This window comes from Symphalangus syndactylus, chromosome 9, assembly GCF_028878055.3.
Source record: "Symphalangus syndactylus isolate Jambi chromosome 9, NHGRI_mSymSyn1-v2.1_pri, whole genome shotgun sequence".
NCBI classification, from domain to species: domain Eukaryota; kingdom Metazoa; phylum Chordata; class Mammalia; order Primates; family Hylobatidae; genus Symphalangus; species Symphalangus syndactylus.
Window position 1 is genome coordinate 74,177,378 of NC_072431.2, and position 21,294 is coordinate 74,198,671.

The 21,294-nt window shown below is 38.5% G+C and overlaps 1 protein-coding gene across 2 annotated transcripts in view; it reads right to left on the minus strand.

Annotated features, from left to right (window-relative positions):
* LOC129489889 (putative zinc finger protein 727) overlaps positions 1–21,294 on the minus strand; it is a 79,976-nt gene extending 58,682 nt beyond the window's left edge. The window contains exons 1-4 of one of the 2 annotated variants that reach the window (XM_063608902.1): positions 21,224–21,294; positions 14,466–14,592; positions 13,882–13,977; positions 5,256–6,201 (exon numbers count right to left, since the gene is read on the minus strand). In XM_063608902.1, the coding sequence (XP_063464972.1) occupies positions 5,309–6,201; positions 13,882–13,977; positions 14,466–14,592; positions 21,224–21,262 (1,155 nt within the window). In that variant the 5' untranslated portion in view covers positions 21,263–21,294 and the 3' untranslated portion in view covers positions 5,256–5,308. Of the gene's footprint in view, positions 1–5,255; positions 6,202–13,881; positions 13,978–14,465; positions 14,593–21,223 lie in introns of those variants that run through there. The other variant, XM_063608899.1, reaches the window with a different exon arrangement.

Genomic DNA, 21,294 nt, shown 5'->3' on the forward strand with positions numbered 1-21,294 from the left:
TCACTAGGTGAAGGAGAGCAGGAAAAATGACCACTTATAAAACCATCCGATCTCATGAGAACTCACTCAGTATCACAAGAACACCATGAGTATCATTCCACCCCTGGCCCCTTCCAAATCTCATGCCCTTTTCATATTTCAAAACCAAACATGTTTCCCACCACTCTCCCACAGTCTTAACTCATTTTAGCATTAACCCAAAAGTCTAACTCCAAAGTCCAATCTGAGAAAAGTCCCTGCTACCTATGAGCTTGTAAATCAAAAGCAAGCTAGTAACTTCCAAGATACAATGGGGGTACAGGAATTAGGTAAACTCTTTCAAATGGGGGAAATTGGCCAGAACCAAGGAGGTACAGGCCCCACGCAAGCTTCAATTCCAGTGGGGCAGTAAGTAAATCTTAAAGCTCTGAGATGATGTCATTTGACTTCATGTCCCACTTCCAGGCCATGCTGATGCAAGGGGTGGGCCCTCATGGCCTTGGGCAACTCCTTCATGGACTGGAATTAAATGCCTGTGGCTTTTCCAGGTGCACAGTGCAAGCTCATGGTGGATCTCTCATTCTGGGGTCTGGAGTATAGTGGCCTTCTCACAACTCCAGTTGGCAGCTTCAGGGGGGACTCTGCATGAGGGTTCCAACCCCACATTTCCCTTCTGCATTGCCCTATTACAGGTTCTCCATGAGGGCTCTGCCCCTGTAGAAGACTTCTGCCTGAACATCCAGGCATTTTTATACATCTTCTGAAATCTGGGCAGAGGTTCCCAGAGCTCAACTCTTGTCTTACGTTCACTCACATGCCCAATACCACATGGAAGCCACCAAGCCTTGACGATTGCACTTTCTGAAGAAATAACCCAAGCTGTACCTTGGCCCCTTTTAGCCACAGCTGGATCTGGAGCAGCTGGGATGCAGGACACCTAGTCCCAAGAATTCATAGAGCAGTGGGGCCCTGGGCCTCGACCATGAAACCATTGTTGCCTCCTAGGGCTCCTGGCCTGTGATGGAAGGACCTGCCTCAGATCTTTGACATGACCTGAAGACATTTTCCCCATTGTTTTGTCTATTAACATTCAGCTCCTCTTTACTGCTGCAAATTTCTGCAGTGGCTTCAATTTCTTTTCAAAAAATGGGGTTTTATTTTCTACCTCATGGTCAGGCTTCAAATTTCCCAAACTTTTATGTTCTGCTTCCATTTTAAACATAAGTTTCTCACCTCCATCTGAGACCACCTCAGCCTGGACTTTATCATCAATATCACTATTAGCATTTTGGTCAAAAGCATTGAACAAGTCTCTAGGAAGTTCCAAACGTTCCCACATCTTTCTATGTTTTTCTGAGCTCTCTAAACTGTTTCAACCTCTGCCTATTACCCACTTCCAAAGTCACTTCCACATTTTCAATTATCTTTATAGCAGTGCCCCAAACTCCCAGTATTAATTTTCTGTATTAGTCTGTTTTCACACTACTATAAAGACACTACCAGAGAATGGGTAATTTATTCAGAAAGGAGGTTTAATTTACTCACAATTCTGCATGGCTGGGGAGGTCTCAGGAAACCTACAGTTATGGTGGAAGGCAAAGGAGAAGCAAGTACCTTCTTCACTAGGCAGCAGGAGGGAAAGCAGGAAAAACCACCACTTATAAAACCATTAGATCTTTTCAGAACTCACTATCATGAGAACAGCATGGGGGAAAATTACCCCCATGTTCCAATCACCTCCCACCAAGTCCCTCCCTTGACATGTGGGGATTGCAATTCAAGATAAGATTTGGGTGGGATAAGATTTTACAGTAATGAATTCAATATAAGGCACAGAATATGGATTTATTTTGAGAATCTCTAAGGTTCCAGGTTTCTTGTTAATTACCCACCTTATTAAAATAAACTTTTTTGTTTCAATATTGTTCCTCTGTTCTGAAAATGCATACAAAGTCACACACAAACACACTCACTTGCTATATAACTTTTCCATACTTAAGGTACATCTTTTCTTTTTTTTTTTTAATGGTGTCTTGCTCTGTCACCCAGGCTGGAGTGCAGTGGTGCCACCTTGGCTCACTGCAACCTCTGCTTCCCAGGTTCAAGAAATTCTCCTGCCTCAACCTCCCTAGTATCTGGGAATACAGGAACGCATCACTACACCCAGCTAATTTTTTGTATTTTTAGTAGAGATGGGGTTTCACCATGTTGGCCAGGCTGGAGTAATACATTTGTATATGTAACTCTATGTAAATAAAAACTAAAACCCTGTTTTTGTTTGTCAGCAGAGAGGCCACATGTACAAAAAATATATAAAATAAATTTAAAAAAATATTTAACTGACTCAGAAATGTATGGATATTAATTATACTCATGTAACTTTTATGATCATAAAATGACCCTGTGGTTAATAATTCAATTGCACATAATGAAATGACTATATAATGAGAATGTTTGTAATACAAAGTATAAATACATGCTCAAGGTAATGAATACTTCATATAACCTGCTGTGATAATTAAATAATGTATGCCTGTGTTAAAATACCTCATATATGCCATAAGTGTGTATGCAAACTACCCACAAAAAATTTTTAAAAATGTAAATAAGACAAAAAAGAATACAAATTTCACCTATGAGAACAAAACTCTTCAACTTTTTTTTTTTGCAGTTTAAAACCACTGGAGGGCCAGGTGTGGTGGCTCACACCTGTAATCCAGAGTTCAAGACTAGCCTGGCCAACATGGTGAAACCCCATCTCTACTAAAAATACAAAAATTAGCCCAGTGTGGTGGCGCGTGCCTGTAGTCCCAGCTACTTGGCAGGCTGAGGCAGGGGAATTGCTTGGACCCAGGAGGCAGAGGTTGCAGTAAGCTGAGATCGTGCCACTATACTCCAGCCTAGGCAACAGAGCAAGACTCCATCTCAAAACAAACAAACAAACAAAAAATACTGGCAAAAAAGAGATTACTAGAGATGTCATTCCCCTACATTAACAAATAGTGTTACCATAATTTACTTAGAACTTTAAGTAAGATGAGACACATTAATGTTGATGGCAAATTAACACTTCGTTCAAAGCACAATAGTTTTAACACATTAAAAACAACTTTATTTAATGAAAAATTAAGTTCACACATAATCTTTAAAAAATTTTTAAATTTATTGCATTTTATTACATAAAGGTACAATTGATAAACAATCTCTTATATCTCTGATGCAACAATTGATCAAATACTTTCACAAACAATGGGAAGAATCAACATGAAGTAATCTGAGACTTGAGTTACATTATTATTTGCTTTTCAGAAAATCTAAATTTTTTTTACAGAAAATGAAGCAAACCTCGAATGTAATTATAAATCTCCAAAAAAATCTACTTCTCTGAAATGTATATAATGTTATCTTTGGATCTCTTTTACATTCAACACTCTGATTTAGTGTAATGTCTGAAGTTTCAGTGCCTTCATTCTTTCTACTGTGAATCCTCAAATGTTTATATAGACTTACTTTTTGGTTAAATATATTTTCCCCATATATTGGATCTACAAAAATATTTAGTATAAACTGGTGTTTTCTAAGCTGTGGTTTTTGAACAAATGTTTTTTCACATTCATTACATGTTTAGGCTTTCTCTCAAATATAAAGTCTCTGATGTTCCACAAAGTTTGAGCATTTGCTTCAGGGTTTTCCTTTAACATAAAATGCATACAATAACATCTGTAATGCAAGTAAAGGTATAACAATCCTCTTTATGTTTGTGTGTTTGTCTTCAGAATAAATAGTCTTTACTTTAAAGGCCTATATTTTCCAAAAGGTGTTTTTACAGTAATCACATTTATAATGCTTTTTTTGTTTTTTTGATTTGGAGTCTTGCTCTGTCACCCAGGATGCAGTGTAGCAGCTCTATGTTGGCTCACTGCAACCTCCACCTCCCAGGTTCAAGCAATTTGCCTGCCTCAGCCTCCTGAGTAGCTGGGATTACAGGCACACGCCACCACGCCCGGCTAATTTTTGTATTTTTAGTAGAGATGGGCTTTCACCATGTTGGCCAGGCTGCTCTTGAACTCCTGACCTCATGAGCCACTGACCTTGGCCCTCCAAAGTGCTGGAATTTCAAGCATGAGCCAACATGCCCAAACTATAATGCTTTTATTAACTATAAACTTTCTGATATTGAGTAAAATGTGAGCTGATATTAATGGCTTTTCACATTCTTTGTATTTCTACAATTTTTCTCTAGTATAAATGCTTTCCTGTGGCATAAGGTGTGAGAATTTATTAAAAGTTTTGCCACATTCTTCATTTCATATTTGTAGTTTTCTTCAGTATAAATTATCTTACCTACCATAATGTGTGACTACCATTTAAAGGCCTTGCCACATTTAACACATTTCTAGTTTCTCACCAGTATGATTTCCCTTTTTTAGAAAAGTATGAGGTATGGTTAAATGCTCTGTCATATTTTTATGCTGTAGAGTTTCTCTCCAGTATAACATTTTTTTAATTAACAAGGATGGAAACCAGTTAAAGGCTTTGCCACATTTTTTTCTGCAGTTTCAGGGGTTCTCTCCAATATCAATTATCTTACATTTATTCAGGTTTGAGGACTTTTTAAAGACATTGCCATATTCCTTATTGTAGTACTTCTCTTAAGTATTACTTCTCTTGTGTCTAATAAGGGTTCAAGACTAGTTAAAAGCATTACCACATTCTTTGCTTTTGTAGGGTTTCTCTCTAGAATGAATTAACAGATATTGTGTAAGGCCTGAGATGTGCTTAAAGATTTTGTCACTTTTTTTTTTTTTTTAACCTTTCTAGGGTCTCTCTAATATAAATTCTCTTAGGTTTTGGGAGGCTGAGGCAGGTGGATCACCTGAGGTCAGGAGTTCGAGACCAGCCTAGCCAACATGGTGAAACTCCATCTCTACTAAAAATACAAAAATCAGCCAGTGTGGTGGCACATGCCTATAATCCCAGCTACTCAGGAGGCTGAGGGAGAAGAATCACTTGAACCTGGAAGGCAGAGGTTGCAGTGAGCTGAGTTTGTGCCACTGCACTGCAGCCTGGGTGACAAAGGGAGATACCATCTCAAAAATATATATATTTTAAATAAATTCTCTTGGGTTCATTAAGGTTTGAGGGTTGGTTAAAGGCTTTGTTACATTTTTTTACATTTATAAAATTTTTGTCCAATATGGATTCTCTTATTTTCTATTAAGGTTTGGAACTTGTTACAGGCTTGTCCATATTCTCTACACTTGTAGTTTTTTTTTCCAGCATAAATTATTGTATGTATTATAAGGCCTGAGGGCTGGAGTTTGCCACATTATGTACATTTGCAGGGTTTCTCTCCAGCATGAATTATCTTATGTTTAGCAAGACTTGAATGCCTCTTAAATGCTTTGTCACATTCTTCACATCTGTAGGGTTTCTCTCCAGTATGAATTCTCTTATGTATCTTAAGTGTTGAGGAGCAGTTAAAGGCTCTGCCACATTCTTCACATGTGTAGGGCTTCTCTCCAGTATGAATTCTCTTGTGGTCATTGAGGGTTGAGGATACGCTAAAGGCTTTGCCACATTCTTCACATTTGTAGGGTCTCTCTCCAGTGTGAATTCTCCTGTGGTTAGTAAGTGTTGAGGAGCGCCTAAAGGCTTGGCCACAGTCTTCACATGTGTAGGGTTTCTCTCCAGTATGAATTCTCTTATGTCTAGTAAGGTTTGAGGGCCACCTAAAGGCTTTGCCACATTCCTCACATCTGTAGGGTTTCTCTCCAGTATGAACTCTTTTATGTGTAGTACAGTTTGAGGAGCGCTTAAAGGATTTGCCGCATTCTTCACATTTGTAGGACTTCTCCTTAGTATGAACTATCTGATGTTGATTTAGGTGTGAAGGCATGCAAAACGATTTGCCATATTTTTTACATTTGAAATGTTTCTTTCCAGTATATCTTGTTTCATGTCTATTGCAATTTGAAAATTTACCAAAGTCTTTGACACATTTACGAGTCTGAAATATTTTGTTTTGGGTATTTGACAAACATTGGTTAACTTCATTATAACCTCCTTTGTGCACCTCACACTCACCCACATTTTTACAGCATTTTTTAAATTGTAAATTCTCATGTCCACATTTTCCATATGTTCTCGGTGTTACTTTTTGGAGTGAATCTTTTATGCCCTGCTCTGGATGAAGGTCTTGGGTGAAATAAGAACGCGTAACTGAAAGACATAAAAATCACAAGTTACTCCACTTACTAGACTCAGATAAATATACTTTACAAATCGAATATATAAAATTATACAAGGCACATTAGCAAAATGCCATATCAAATTACCACAGGCCATAATTCCTTCATAGATGTATAAATGTAACAAAATCATAGTGATCAAAATACCTTTGTTGGAAATTTATAGAGTAAGTGTGTGCCCCATGTGAGCACAATGTCAAAAGCCACATAGAAAGAAAAGAAAAGTCTGCTACATTTGCCCAACACAGCCCTTCGTCATCCCCAATAGAAGAACATGGTGCCTTTAATGACAGCTTTAAGTCTTCTGAGATCAAAAGTGAATGTTACAACAGCAGAAAGACTGCAGTACCATGGACAGAAAATAGGTGTAGAAAGTAGTTATTGACCAGTAATAAGAAATATGAAGAAGTCTTTTAACTGAAAAATAAATACAAAATTGCAGACATGACACATCCTGAGAACGTTTGCGAGACTCCCAGAATCTCTACCCAATACAATTGGTTTCAGGCTATGCCAGAAAAGAGCTGCATTATAAAGATTGTGAAAGGTAGTTTTATGTTAATGTCTAAATCTCAACCAAAGATTATAATGTATACAAAATATTTGGGCAACAAGGTCCAATCAAAAAAATCAAAATTTTCAAAAAGCAACTATAAAAATAAAGATGTATATATTAATTTTTAAAATTTAAGATAATCCATATTTTGCTCAATGAGAAAAATGGAAAACCAGACATCAGATAAATGAGAATGTCAACAAAAGGCTTGGAATAATAAAAATAAACAATTGTGGAAGTAAAAAAAGAATAAGTGAAATAATTTTAAAGTATGAAAAAAGTAATGTAAAAAATGAAGAAGATAAACAAACAAACTAGGATATACACAAAAAGATCCATAACACATATTTAAGCAAAGTTTCAAAAGTCACAAACCAGAAGATAATCTTGGGAGCTGCAAGATAAAAGTGAGGTATTATTTATAAGCCTAGTCCTCCAAGACAACCAGTGAATTTGTCAACAGAAACCTTGCAGGTCAGAAAAGAACTGTGTTAAATAGTCAAACGCTGAAAAAGAATCTTCACTGTGAAAATAATGTAATCAGCAAAAATGTACTACAAAATAAAGATCTTCCAGAATAAACAAATGCTGGAAAAGCATATAAGCACTGCATGTGCCCTAAATAAAATGCTGAAAAGAGGTCTTTCCACTTAAAATAATATGATGAAAAAATATATAATCATATGAAAATACATAACTTTCTGAAAAACATGCATATATAAAAAAATAAAATTCTGTGGCATTATTGCGATGGTGCAGAAAACATTTTTAGTTATTCTTTAAAATTTGAAAGATATAAGCATAAAAATAATCATAAAACATAAAAAGATACAATTAGCAACATCAATAAGAAGTATAGGGTAGATATAATGAGGACAAATTCTTCTATGCAACTGAAGTCTTTTTTTTACCAGTTTAAAATGTACTGTTGTAACATTAACAGGTTTTAAAAATCTCTAATGTAGCACAAAGAAAAAACCTTTATAGACGCACAAAAGAAAATGAGTCCATTACTAGCATGAGACAAAGATTGATATTATATAATGGTAAAATGAGTCCATTTACTAGGAATCTATAACTATTATGTCTATCTATATGTATACGCATATATAACAGCAGGGCTTCAAAATATATAAAGCAAATATTGACAAAAATGAAGCAAGAAATAAAATAGCAACATAAAATTATAAACATTAAGACCTCACTTTCAATAATAAATAAAAAGTTTAAATAAAATATCAATTAAAAAACAGAAAGCTTGAAGAACATTATATTGTGTATGAATTCATTTTGCAATGCTATAAAAAATAACCTGAGGCTGGGTAATTTATAAAGAAAAAGATTTCTTTGGTTCACAGTTCAGTAGACTGTAAAAGAAGTATATGCCAGCATCTGCTTCTGGTGAGGATATGAGGAAGCTTACAATTATAGTGGAAGGCAAAAAAGAACCAAACATGTAACATGGTGAAAGATGATGCGAGTGTGAGGTGGAGGAATCAGGTTCCTTTAAGCAACCAGCTCTCATGTGAATTAAGAGAGTGAGAACTCTATGATTACCAAGGGGATTGTGCCAAGTCATTCATGAGGGATTTGTCTCCATGATGCAAACAGCTCTCATCAGGCCCCACATCCAAACATTGGAGATTACATTTCAATAGGGGATTTGGAGGGCATCTACACCGTATCACAAACCAAATAGGCTAAATAGACATGTACAGAACTCTCCAGTCAAAAGCAAATGGATACACAATATTCTTATTTGCACCTGGTACATTCTGGTAGAACACATAAGTCTTAGTAAATTTCAAAAGATCAGCCAGATGCAGTGGCTTACAAGTGTAATCCCAGCACTTTGGGAGGCCAAAGTGGAAGGATCACTTGCCCTGCAGCTGAGGGACTTGACTGTTGGAAGGAAAACTAACAAACAGAAAGGAATAGCATCCACATCAACAAAAAGGACAACCACACCAAAACCCCACCTGTAGGTCACCATCATCAAAGACCAAAGGTAGGTAAAACCACAAAGATGGGGATAAACCAGAGCAGAAAAGCTGAAAATTCTAAAAATCAGAGTGCCTCTTCTCCTCCAAAGGATCGCAGCTCCTTGCCAGCAACAGAACAAAGCTAGATGGAGAATGACTTTGACGAGTTGACAGAAGTAAGCTTCAGAAGATCAGTAATAACAAACTTCTCCGAGCTAAAGGAGGATGTTCGAACCCATTGCAAGGAAGCTAAAAACCTTGAAAAAAGATTAGATGAATGGCTAACTAGAATAAACAGTGTAGAGAAGACCTTGAATGACCTGATGGAGCTGAAAACCATGGCACAAGAACTATGTGACGCATGCACAAGCTTCAGTAGCCGATTCAATCAAGTGAAAGAAAGGGTGTCAGTGATAGAAGATCAGATTAATGAAATGAAGTGAGAAGAGAAGTTTAGAGAAAAAAGAGTAAAAAGAAATGAACAAAGCCTCCAAGAAATATGGGACTATGTGAAAAGACCAAATCTACGTCTGATTGGTGTACCTGAAAGTGACGGGGAGAATGGAAGCAAGCTGGAAAACACTCTGCAGGTTATTATCCAGGAGAACTTCCCCAACCTAGCAAGGCAGGCCAACATTCAGATTCAGGAAATACAGAGAACTCCACAAAGATACTCCTCGAGAAGAGCAACCCCAAGACATATAATTGTCAGATTCACCAAGGTTGAAATGAAGGAAAAAATGTTAAGGGCAGCCAGAGAGAAAGGTCCGGTTACCCACAAAGGGAATCCCATCAGACTAACAGCGGATCTCTCGGCAGAAACTCTACAAGCCAGAAGAGAGTGGAGGCCAATATTCAACATTCATTTTTTTTTTTTTTTTTGAGAAGGAGTCTCGCTCTTTCACCCAGGCTGGAGTGCAGTGGCGCAATCTCGGCTCACTGCAGGCTCCATCCCCCGGGGTTCATGCCATTCTCCTGCCTCAGCCTCCCACGTAGCTGGGACTACAGGCGCCCGCCACCTCACCCGGCTAATTTTTTTGTATTTTTTTTTAGTAGAGACAGGGTTTCACCATGTTAGCCAGAATGGTCTTGATCTCCTGACCTCGTGATCCGCCCATCTTGGCCTCCCAAAGTGCTGGGACTACAGGCATGAGCCACCGCGCCTGGCTCAACATTCTTAAAGAAAAGAATTTTCAACCCAGAATCTCATCATATCCAGCCAAACTAAGCTTCATAAATGAAGGAGAAATAAAATCCTTTACAGACAAGCAAATGCTGAGAGATTTTGTCACTACCAGGCCTGCCTTACAAGAGCTCCTAAAGGAAGCCCTAAACGTGGAAAGGAACAACCGGTACCAGCCACTGCAAAAACATGTCAAATTATAAAGATCATCAACGCTAGGAAGAAACTGCATCAACTAACGGGCAAAATAACCAGCTAACATCAAAATGATGGGATCAAATTCACACCTAACAGTATTAACCTTAAATGTAAATAAGCTAAATGCTGCAATTAAAAGACACACACTACGGCCGGGCGCGGTGGCTCACGCTTGTAATCCCAGCACTTTGGGAGGCCGAGGCGGGCGGATCACGAGGTCAGGAGATCGAGACCATGGTGAAACCCTGTCTCTACTAAATGTATAAAAAAAAAAATAAGCCGGGCGCGGTGGCGGGCGCCTGTAGTCCCAGCTACTCGGAGAGGCTGAGGCAGGAGAATGGCGTGAACCCGGGAGGCGGAGCTTGCAGTGAGCCGAGACTGCGCCACTGCACTCCAGCCTGGGCGACAGAGCAAGACTCCGTCTCAAAAAAAAAAAAAAAAAAAAAAAAAAAGACACACACTGGCAAATTGGATAAAGAGTCAAGACCCATCATTGTGCTGTATTCAGGAGACCTATCTCACATGCAGAGACATGCATAGGCTCAAAATAAAGGGAAGGAGGAAGATCCATCCTTACCAAAAAAATAGAAAGCAAAAAAAAGCAGGGGTTGCAATCCTAGTCTCTGATAAAATAGACTTTAAACCAACAAAGATCAAAAGAGACAAAGAAGGCCATTACATAATGGTAAAGAGATCAATGCAACAAGAAGAGCTAACTATCCTAAATATGTATGCACCCAATACAGGAGCACCCAGATTCATAAAGCAAGTTCTTAGAGACCTGCAAAGAGACTTAGACTCCCACACAATAATATTGGGAGACTTTAACACCCCACTGTCAATATTAGACAGATCAATGAGAAAGAAGGTTTACAAGGATATCCAGGACTTGAACTCAACTCTGCACCAAGCAGACCTAATAGACATCTACAGAACTCTCCATGCAAAAGCAACAGAATATACATTCTTCTCAGCACCACATCACACTTATTCCAAAAATTCACCACATAGTTGGAAGTAAAGCACTCCTCAGCAAATGTAAAAGAACAGAAATCACAACAAACTGTCTCTCAGACCACATTGCAATCAAATTAGAACTCAGGATTAAGAAACTCACTCAAAACCACTCAACTACATGGAAACTGAACAACCTGCTCCTGAATGACTACTGGGTACATAATAAAATGAAGGCAGAAATAAAGATGTTCTTTGAAACCAATGAGAACAAAGACACAACATACCAGAATAAATGGGACACATTTAAAGCAGTGTGTAGAGGGAAATTTATATCACTAAATGCCCACAAGAGAAAGCAGGAAAGATCTAAAATAGATACCCTAACGTCACAATTAAAAGAACTAGAGAAGCAAGAGAAGACAAATTCAAAAGCTAGCAGAAGGCAAGAAATAGCTAAGATCAAAGCAGATCTTACAAGGCTACAGCAACCAAAATGGCATGGTACTGGTATCAAAGCAGAGATATAGACCAATGGAACAGAACAGAGCCCTGAGAAATAACACTACACATCTACAACCATCTGATCTTTGACAAACCTGACAAAAACAAGCAATGGGGAAAGGATTCCCTATTTAATAAATGGTGCTGGGAAAACTGGCTAGCCATATGTAGAAAGCTGAAACTGGATTCCTTCCTTACACCTTATACAAAAATTAATTCAAGATTGATTAAAGACTCAAATGTTAGATCTAAAACCATAAAAACCCTAGAAGAAAACCTAGGCAATACCATACAGGACATAGGAATGGGCAAGGACTTCATGACTAAAACACCAAAAGCAATAGCAACAAAAGCCAAAATGGACAAATGGGATCTAATTAAACTAAAGAGCTTCTGCACAGCAAAAGAAACCACCATCAGAGTGAACAGGCAACCTACAGAATGGGAGAAAATTTTTGCAGTCTACCCATCTGACAAAGGGCTAATATCCGGAATCTACAAAGAACTTAAACAAATTTGCAAGAAAAAATCAAACAACCCCATCAAAAACCGGGCAAAGGATATGAACAGACACTTCTCAAAAGAAGACATTTATGCAGCCAACAGACACGTGAAAAAATGCTCATCATCACTGGTCATCAGAGAAATGCAAATCAAAACCACAATGAGATACCATCTCACACCAGTTAGAATGGCGATCATTAATAAGTCAGGAAACAACAGGTGCTGGAGAGGATGTGGAGAAATAGGAACACTTTTATACTGTTGGTGGGACTGTAAACTAGTTCAACCATTGTGGAAGACAGTGTGGTGATTCCTCAAGGATCTAAAACTAGAAATACCATTTGATCCAGTGATCCCATTACTGGGTATATACCCAAAGGATTATAAATCATGCTACTATAAAGACACATGCACACGTATGTTTATTGCAGCACTATTCACAATAGTAAAGACTTGGAACCAACCCAAATGTCCATAAAGGATAGACTGGATTAAGAAAATGTTGCACATATACACCATGGAATACTATGCAGCCATAAAAAAGGATAAGTTCATGTGCTTTGTACGGACACGAAGCTGGAAACCATCATTCTGAGCAAACTATCACAAGGACAGAAAACCAAACACCACATGTTCTCACTCATAGGTGGGAATTGAACAGTGAGAACACTTGGACACAGGGCGGGAAACATCACACACCAGGGCCTGTCATGGACTGCGGGGATCGGGGAGGGATAGCATTAGGAGAAATACCTAATGCTAAATGGCGAGTTAATGGATGCAGCAAACCAACATGGCACATGTATACACATGTAACAAACCTGCACGTTGGGCACATGCACCCTAGAACTTAAAGTATAAATATATGTATATATATATATATATATACACACACACAAATGGGAAGAAGCAATTGAAAGGTTGCACAAAATTAATAATTTATAGAAAAATGCAAAACAAAATTACCTTACATCAGTTAGAATGGCCACTATAAATTTTTTCAAAAACACCAACTATGCTGATGATGTAAAGAAATTGAAACCTATGTAAGTTGTTGAGAAAAAAGATGCAGCCATCATAAAAATATCATACATGTTCTTCAAATAATTAAAAATGAAATTATCATGTAATACAGCAATACCATTTATGAAACTATATCTAAAATATACAACACAGTAAAATGAAGACATAAGAAATATCCTGCTTGCATATCCCCCCACAGCAAGTATCATAACCCAGCCTCTAAATAAATATAAATACATATATAAAAATTTAAAAATGAAAAAAAATTTTGTAAAAAAAACTTTATATTTCAAGGCTATAGTAATAAAAACAGAATGGCCTGTGTAGAAAAATGGACAACCACCAATGAAACAGAAATTACTATTCTCACACATTTTAGACATGATGCAAAAAAAATTTTCAAAGCAGTTTAACATAGTTTCTCAAAAACATGCAAATATTAGTGTGTCCCCAAAAGCTATGGCAAAGCAGTCAGTTTGTGCAGTCCCTGATAAGCCATAAAGAAAACTTTAGCTCACACTGTGAATTTGAAGAAAGATTACTGAAGTGGAAGTAGAATCCTTAGAGAATTTAACAGCATGGGGCAGAAGGTGTCCCTATGTGAGAGCAAAAGAAAGAAATGACTCGAGCTTCTCAGAAACTCTTTCCATCAAAGCACAGCTCCCCAGACCACATTTTAAGGACTGGCTGCCTCGCTGATTTGTGTATCTCTCATCTGTGTCATCTGCTTCATTCGCTCTCACCTACCTGGGTGTTTGGCTACCATCTCATTTCTCTTTATATTCCAATAATCTTTATTTTGCTCCAGACAGGTAATCAAGTCTGGCTTAGAGCCAGCAATACCTGTTTTATTAAGAAAAAAAAAAAGTAACATAAATCTTGCTGAATTCTTTAATTACCAAACTAGTATTATGGTTAGTAAAGAGCATTTAATAGAAAATTCTAGAAAATTAATATTGATTCATAACAGAACTTTCTCCATATTTAGAAAATATTTTAAAATTGTAAGTCCTTAATTTCACTACTCAGTACTACTGAATCAAACATTGGTGGTGGCAACTGAATTCTAAGACATGGGAAATGCTATTTTATGCCATGACATTTTTGGAATTGCAACTAACCTAGAGCAAAAGATACGTAAGCTCAGGAAACGGAAAAGTTCAGGTCAAGATAAAACATCGTGAAGAATCTGTCCTACACCAATGAATCCCCAAGATTTTCTTAAAATTGGAGAGCTAAAATTTATTCATGCAAAGCAGAAATTACCAAAATCATCTTAGAAAAGAGAGAAAGGCAATGTATTAGGAATTGTGTATTGAAGTTTTCCTCACCCAGGGAAACCAGGTTTCTGTAGTTCTCTAACATCACATCTCTATATAAATTCTGCTGAGCATGATCCAGGTATTGCCATTCCACCAGAGAGAATTCTATAGCTATGTCTCTGAATGTCAACAGTCTCTGAAAAAAAAAAAAAAAAACACTCATGAACACACAAACAGTTACCGTGTGGCCATAGGCAGAGATTTGTATTTGGCTCAAGTTAAAAAAGAGAGTAAAATGAAGTGGTTCTCACTTATCAGATTGACTAAAATTATTCAATAAGATAATTTTTAAACACTGAAGTATTCTCTAACTCTAAGAGAATAGCATAAGATCCACAATACCACTGTAGATTTGATACTTTTCTGGATGACAAATTATAAAATTAAGGGCATCAGCATGGACATGTCTTTTTTTTTTCTATTTTTCTTTTCTTCTTTTTTTTGAGACAGAGTTTCGCTCTGTTGCCCAAGCTGGAGTGGAGTGGCATGATCTTGGCTCAGTGCAACCTCCACCTCCCGGGTTCAATCGATTCTCCTGCCTCAGCCTCCCAAGTAGCTGAGACTACAGGCGTGAGCCACAATGCCTGGCTGATTTTTGTATTTTTAGTAGAGATGGGGTTTCTCCATGTTGGCCAGGCAGGTCTTCAACTCCTGACCTCAGGTGATCCACCCACCTCGGCCTCCCAAAGTGCGGGACATGTCTATTTTTGAGGGCTATATTTACATCATACAAAATAAGTTGTGTTATTTCACAGATAGAACAGTCACGATGATTTGGAAGGTAGCTCTCAAGTCTTAATATGTACAATAAACTAAAGATCTTGTGCAGATTTTGTTTCAGGAGTGTGGGATAAAGTCTGAATTTCTGAATTTTTAGCAAGCTCACTAATGTTTCTAGCCTAGTAAGAATATTTTGTCAAACATCCAGTAAGTGGCAGAGTCTGAGTTTTTCCCAGTTTCTCTCACCTGTAAATAAAGATAAGAGCCTTCATTTTTAAAAGACAAATATATGCAAAAGTCATCTAAAAAGAAAGGACAGCTTCCAGATTAAACATGATGGTTTATGCACTTCAGCTAGTAAATCTCGTAAGTGTACTTAATAATTAAGGGAATAATAATTAACTCAATAGTGGAAAAAATGTCAGAGACATCTTGAACCAAGTGAATAAAATTGTTATCAACCTCATTAGGACACATTTGTATTATGTGCTGATGCACACAGGACACATCACTGCTGTGGTATTTCTCACCTCTCAGAAAAGTAAATGGTAATCCAAATTTAATTTTATATATATATATATATCTTAAATATATATATATATATATCTTAAAAAAATATATATATATATATATATTTTTTTTTTTTAAGAGATGGAGTCTCGCTCTGTCACCCAGGCTGGAGTGCAGCGGTGCAATCTGCAATTTCGTCTCACTGCAACCTCCACCTCCTGAATTCAAGCAACTCTCCTGCCTCAACCTCCTGAGTAATTGGGATTACAGGTGTGTGCACCACACCTGGCTAATTTTTGTATTTTTTTTTTTCCGTAGAGACGGGTTTTCACCATGTTGGCCAGTCTGGCCTCGAACTCCTGACCTCACGTGATCTGCCTGCCTTGGCCTCCCAAAGTGCTGGGATTACAAGCCTGAGACACTGCGCCAGGCCTAAATTTAATTATAAAGAAACCATCAGTTTTATGCAAAGTTGAAGGTGCAGATAACTTCCCTGTTGTGTAATTTTTAATAGTAATTTTAAATAGTCTTTCTTTAGCACCCTGGAGAGCAAATATCTCCTTATAGCTTTTTCAGAACTTTCTGGGTAATAAATGCCATTCTGTTTAAACAAGCATTTTCTAAATCCTGTCCTGCATGGAAATAATGGAGCACACAGATGAAACCTCAACAGGACATGTTTCACTTTTCACTAATATCCAAAGACAACTGTTTTTCCCCAATAGAAATCTTGAGTATTTACACCTTCTCATGTTCAACAGCTACAAGGGGAACATTTTAAATATTGCAGGCCATAAATTTGTAGTAAGAATTCTGCATGGTATACAAGAACCCAAGATGAAGAGTATGTATAGAACACTATGGCATACAGAAAAAATATTTTTTTTTCAGAACCCCTTGACTATCATAAAGATAACAAAAAATAGTTGAAACAAACTCATTAGGGATCAACAGTACAAGTACAGAAGTAAAAATTTGCAAGTTCCAAACAGATGGCATTCCAAAAGGCAGAGTGGACACTGCGCTTGATCTGAGACATGCTCACCAAGAAAAAGTGATTTTTTTCTTTTCCTCTTCTTTCTCTGAAATGTATTTTCAGATAAGATGCTCTGGACATATCAAACCCGCATCTTGAGAATATGCCTTTAAAGCACAACCGATTCACCTGCTACCACCACACACATCCACGGCAGAAAGACCGAGACTTGCAGAAAACATTCGCCCATTTTTGTTGTTTATAACTGAAAAGACTTAAGAGCAATGAGAGAACAATGAGCTTCTCCATAACTAATAAAATACAAGTTTCTTTTTCCCTGCCCTCCCCTATCAGACACCAGCAATTTTCTTTACAGTAATGGGAGCATGAACTGCACTGACCTCTTCCTACCAAACTGAAACAGGGTACGCAGTGCAGCCTTCCTTTGATGCAAAGGTTGAACTAAACTCTCCTGAGTATCTTGAACCCCTCAAGTTTACAAATCACTTGGTAATCTTGGCCCTGCTTTATGCGAAGTGATTCTGCAGGATCCAAAACGGTCCAGGAATGGGCTTTTTCAACAAGTCCCCTGTAAATGTTGATTGTGCTTTCCCAGACACGTTATTAGCATCAGCGAGAGAAAGCAGGCACAGCAAAGAGTCCCTTACACCCACCACATCTGTCACAAAACAAATACATCCGGTACAAATAAAGACAACCAATCACCATGCTGAAATATTATATTTGTTGTTGCCTTTTTTAAGTTTACAGGGACAACAGAAGACAGCAATGTCTGAGTAAGTCTGCTCTTGGGAAATGTGTATGCATGTACTAATAAAATGTTTATTAAGCAGGTACTATGTGCTCTGGAGCATGTCACAGAACACTGTGCTGGGAATAACACATAATGTGATTTAATTTTCATAGCACTCTGGGAGTTGCTACTAAGTGTTGAATAATTTTTAGTATTTAGATTAAGAGCACAGCAGTTTTATTTCTTCTTATGTTTCTCTATCATTATTTTTAAAAAGAAAATGTATAGAATAATAATTCAATACCACAAAAAACATACGAAATGATACAATTACATAAAAGTTGAATAATCAGCTTCGAAATGGCTATTTTGTAAATACTGAAATTAAGGCAGACACAAAAAAATTTTTGAAACTAGTTAGAGCCAAAATACAACATACTAGAATCTCTGGGTTACAGCTAAGGCAGTGTTAAGAACAAAATGTATATCACTAAACATCCACATCAAAAAGTTAGAAAGATCTCAATTTAAAAATCTAATGTTACAATTAAAAGAATTTCAAAAGTAAGAGCAAACCAACTTCAAAGCTCGCAAAAGACAAAAAATAACCAAAATCAGAGCTGAAACGAAGAAGGTCGAGACATAAATAGTACAACGGGCTGGGTGCTGTGGCTCACTCCTGTAATCCCAGCACTTTGGGAGGCCAAAGCGGGCAGATCACAAGGTCAGGAGTTCGAGACCAGCCTGGTCAACATGGTGAATCCCCATCTCTACTAAAAATACAAAAATTAGCTGGGCGTGCAGCACATGCCTGTAATCCCAGCTACTTGAGAGGCTGAGGCAGGAGAATCTCTTGAAACTGGAGGGCAGAGGTTGCAGTGAGCCGAGATTTTGCCATTGCACTCCAGCCTGGGCAATAGAGTGAGACTCCGTCTTAAAAAAAAAAAAAATAGTTCAACGAAACCAGAAATTGATTCTATGTAAAAATTACTTAGATAGATAAAACACTAGACTAATGGAGAAAAAAGGAATAATTCAAATAAAAACAATTAGACTAAAAAGTAAAACAAACAAAAATCCAGATGCTTGTGAGGTTGTGGAGAAACTGAATGCTTATACACTGCTAGAGAGAGTATAAATTTGTTTAAACATTGAGAAAAGCAGTTTGGCATTTTTTTCAAAAACCTGAAAACAGAATTACCATTCCGAATCCCACAATTGGGAATATACCCAATGAATGTAAGTTATTCTACCTTGAAGACACATGCACATGCATGTTTATTACAGCACGATTCACAATAGCAAGAACCAGAAATAATCCTGTATGTCTTCAGTGGTAGACTGGATAAAGAAAACGTGGTATGTAAACACCATGAAATATGATGCAGCTATAAGAAAGAACAACATCATGCCCTTTGCAGCAACGTCGATGGAGCTGGAGACTGTTATTTTTAGAAAACTAGTGCAGGAACAGAAAATCAAATACTATACGTTGTCATTTATAAGTAGGAGCAAAATAATGAGAACACGTGGACACAGATAAGAGAACAACAGACACTGAGGCCCAGTTCAGGGTGGAGGGTCGGAGGATGAAGAAAATCAGAAAACAAATCTGTTGGATACTATGCTTACTACCTGAGTGATAAAATAATCTGTACACAAAAACTTCATGATGTGATTTTACCTATGTAACAAACCTGCACATGTACTCCTGAACCTAAAATAAAAGGTAAAAGAAAAAAAATTCAGCTGTGCACAGTGGCTCATGCCTGTAACCCCAGAATGTTGGGAGGCTGAAGCAGGCAGATCACCTGAGGCCAAAAGTTCAAGACCAACCTGTCCAACATGGTGAAATCCAGACTCTACTAAAAATACAAAAATTAGCTGGATGTGGTGGCACAAACTGTAATTCCAGCTACTCTGGAGACTGAGGCAGGACAATCACTTGAACCCGGGATGCAGAGGTTGTAATGAGGTGAGATCATACCAATGCACTCCAGCCTGGGCAGAGAGCGAGACTCCGTCCTCCCCCCCTCCCCCACCAAAAAAAGACACAGTTGAAAAATGCAGGCTGGGTGTGATAACTTATTCCTGTAATCCCAGCACTGTGGGAGGCTGAGGCAGGCTGATCACTTGAGTCCAGGAGTTTGAGACCAGCCTGGCCAACATGGCAAAACTGTGTCTCTACTAAAAATAAAAAAGCCAGCCAGGTGTGGTGGCGGGCACCTGTAATCCCAGCTACTCAGGAGGCTGAGGAAGGAGAATCACTTGAACCTGAAAGGCAGAGGTTGCAGTGAGCTAATATCGCACCACTTCACTCCAGTCTGAAGGACAGAGCAAGACTCCGTCTCAAAAAAAAAAAAAAAAAAAAAAAAAGGCCGGGCGTGGTGGCTCACGACTGTAATCCCAGCACTTTGGGAAGCCCAGGCGGGTGGATCACCTGAGGTCGGGCGTTCAAGACCAGCCTGACCAACATGAAGAAACCCCGTCTCTATTAAAAATACAAAATTAGCTGGGGTGGTGATGCATGCCTTTAATCCCAGCTACTCGGGAGGCTGAGGCAGGAGAATCGCTTGAACATAGGAGGTGGAGTTTGCAGTGAGCCGAGATCACGCCATTGCACTCCAGCCTGGGCAATAAGAGCGAAACTCTGTCACACACCAAAAAAAAAAAAAAAAAAAAAAATAAGGGAAAACCAGTTTCCTTTGCAGTGTAAAAATATTTAAACAGCAGGCAATTAGGCTGAGGTGGATTGATTTTTTTCGGTTCTCACTTAAAAAAAAATCTAACTCAAATGTATCTCTTATGGTTGGGTGAAGTGGCTCACGCCTGTAATGCAAGTGCTTTGGGAGGCCAAGATGGGCGGATCACTTCAGGTCAGGAGTCCAACGGCACCCTGGCCAACATAGTGAAACCCCATCTCTACTAAAAATACAAAAATTAGCCTGGTCGTGGCGGGGTCCTGTAATTCCAGCTACTCTGGAACCTCAGGTGGGAGAATCGCTTGAACCCCAGAGCGGGAGGTTGCAGTGAGCCGAAATCGCGCCATTGCACTCCAGCCTGGGTGACAGAGTGAGACTCCCTCTCAAAAAATAAATAAATAAATAAATACATTTCTTGTAAATTATTATATTGAAGAAAAAAATTCAGGCCTAGTCAACCAAAGACTGCCAACTAATCTCTGATGACATAACCAAGACATTTTCACCTGGATCTTACAAACAAGGAAACTACATAACCGTACCAAACCAATAATTGAATTTGGTTTCCTTCATCATGCAACTTATAACAGAATTTCCTTCAAGTCTCTCCCATGGATCACAACCCACAAATCATAGCTGGGCGCTCTATGATTCTTGAATCACACTTTGATCAAATTCTCTAATATTTTTACAGTGACTCCCATATATCTCTAAAAGGAAAAATGAGGAACTAGGGACCCCAGGGACCACAGCTCTTACCACTTATGAATCCTGCACCCTGGGTCTGGATTCTCCCCTGATGACTTTCCCATCCCTGTACAATCTGGGTGAGATGAGGCTCTGGGAGTGCAGAGCTGCCCAGAGAGGGCTCCAGCCCAGGGCAAAGCCACTGCAGAGGAAAAAGACAGAATTCCCAGGGTCCCAGCCGCTGGCCCAGGCACCATCTTATGGTTCGAGGGGACTAAAAGCCGAGCTGGAACAAGGAGGATTTGGGTCCTCAGACTCCGGAGCTGACTGCGAGGAAGTTTGGGTCCTGCTACAGCCACTTTCAGCCGGTTTCAACCAGCCCCCACCCCTCTCTCACGGTGACAAACCCAGCACTCACCATTTCTCGGCTTCCAGGGGATCCCGGTCTTTTAGCCATAAATCTGTGAATACCTGCAGAACACAAGGCCA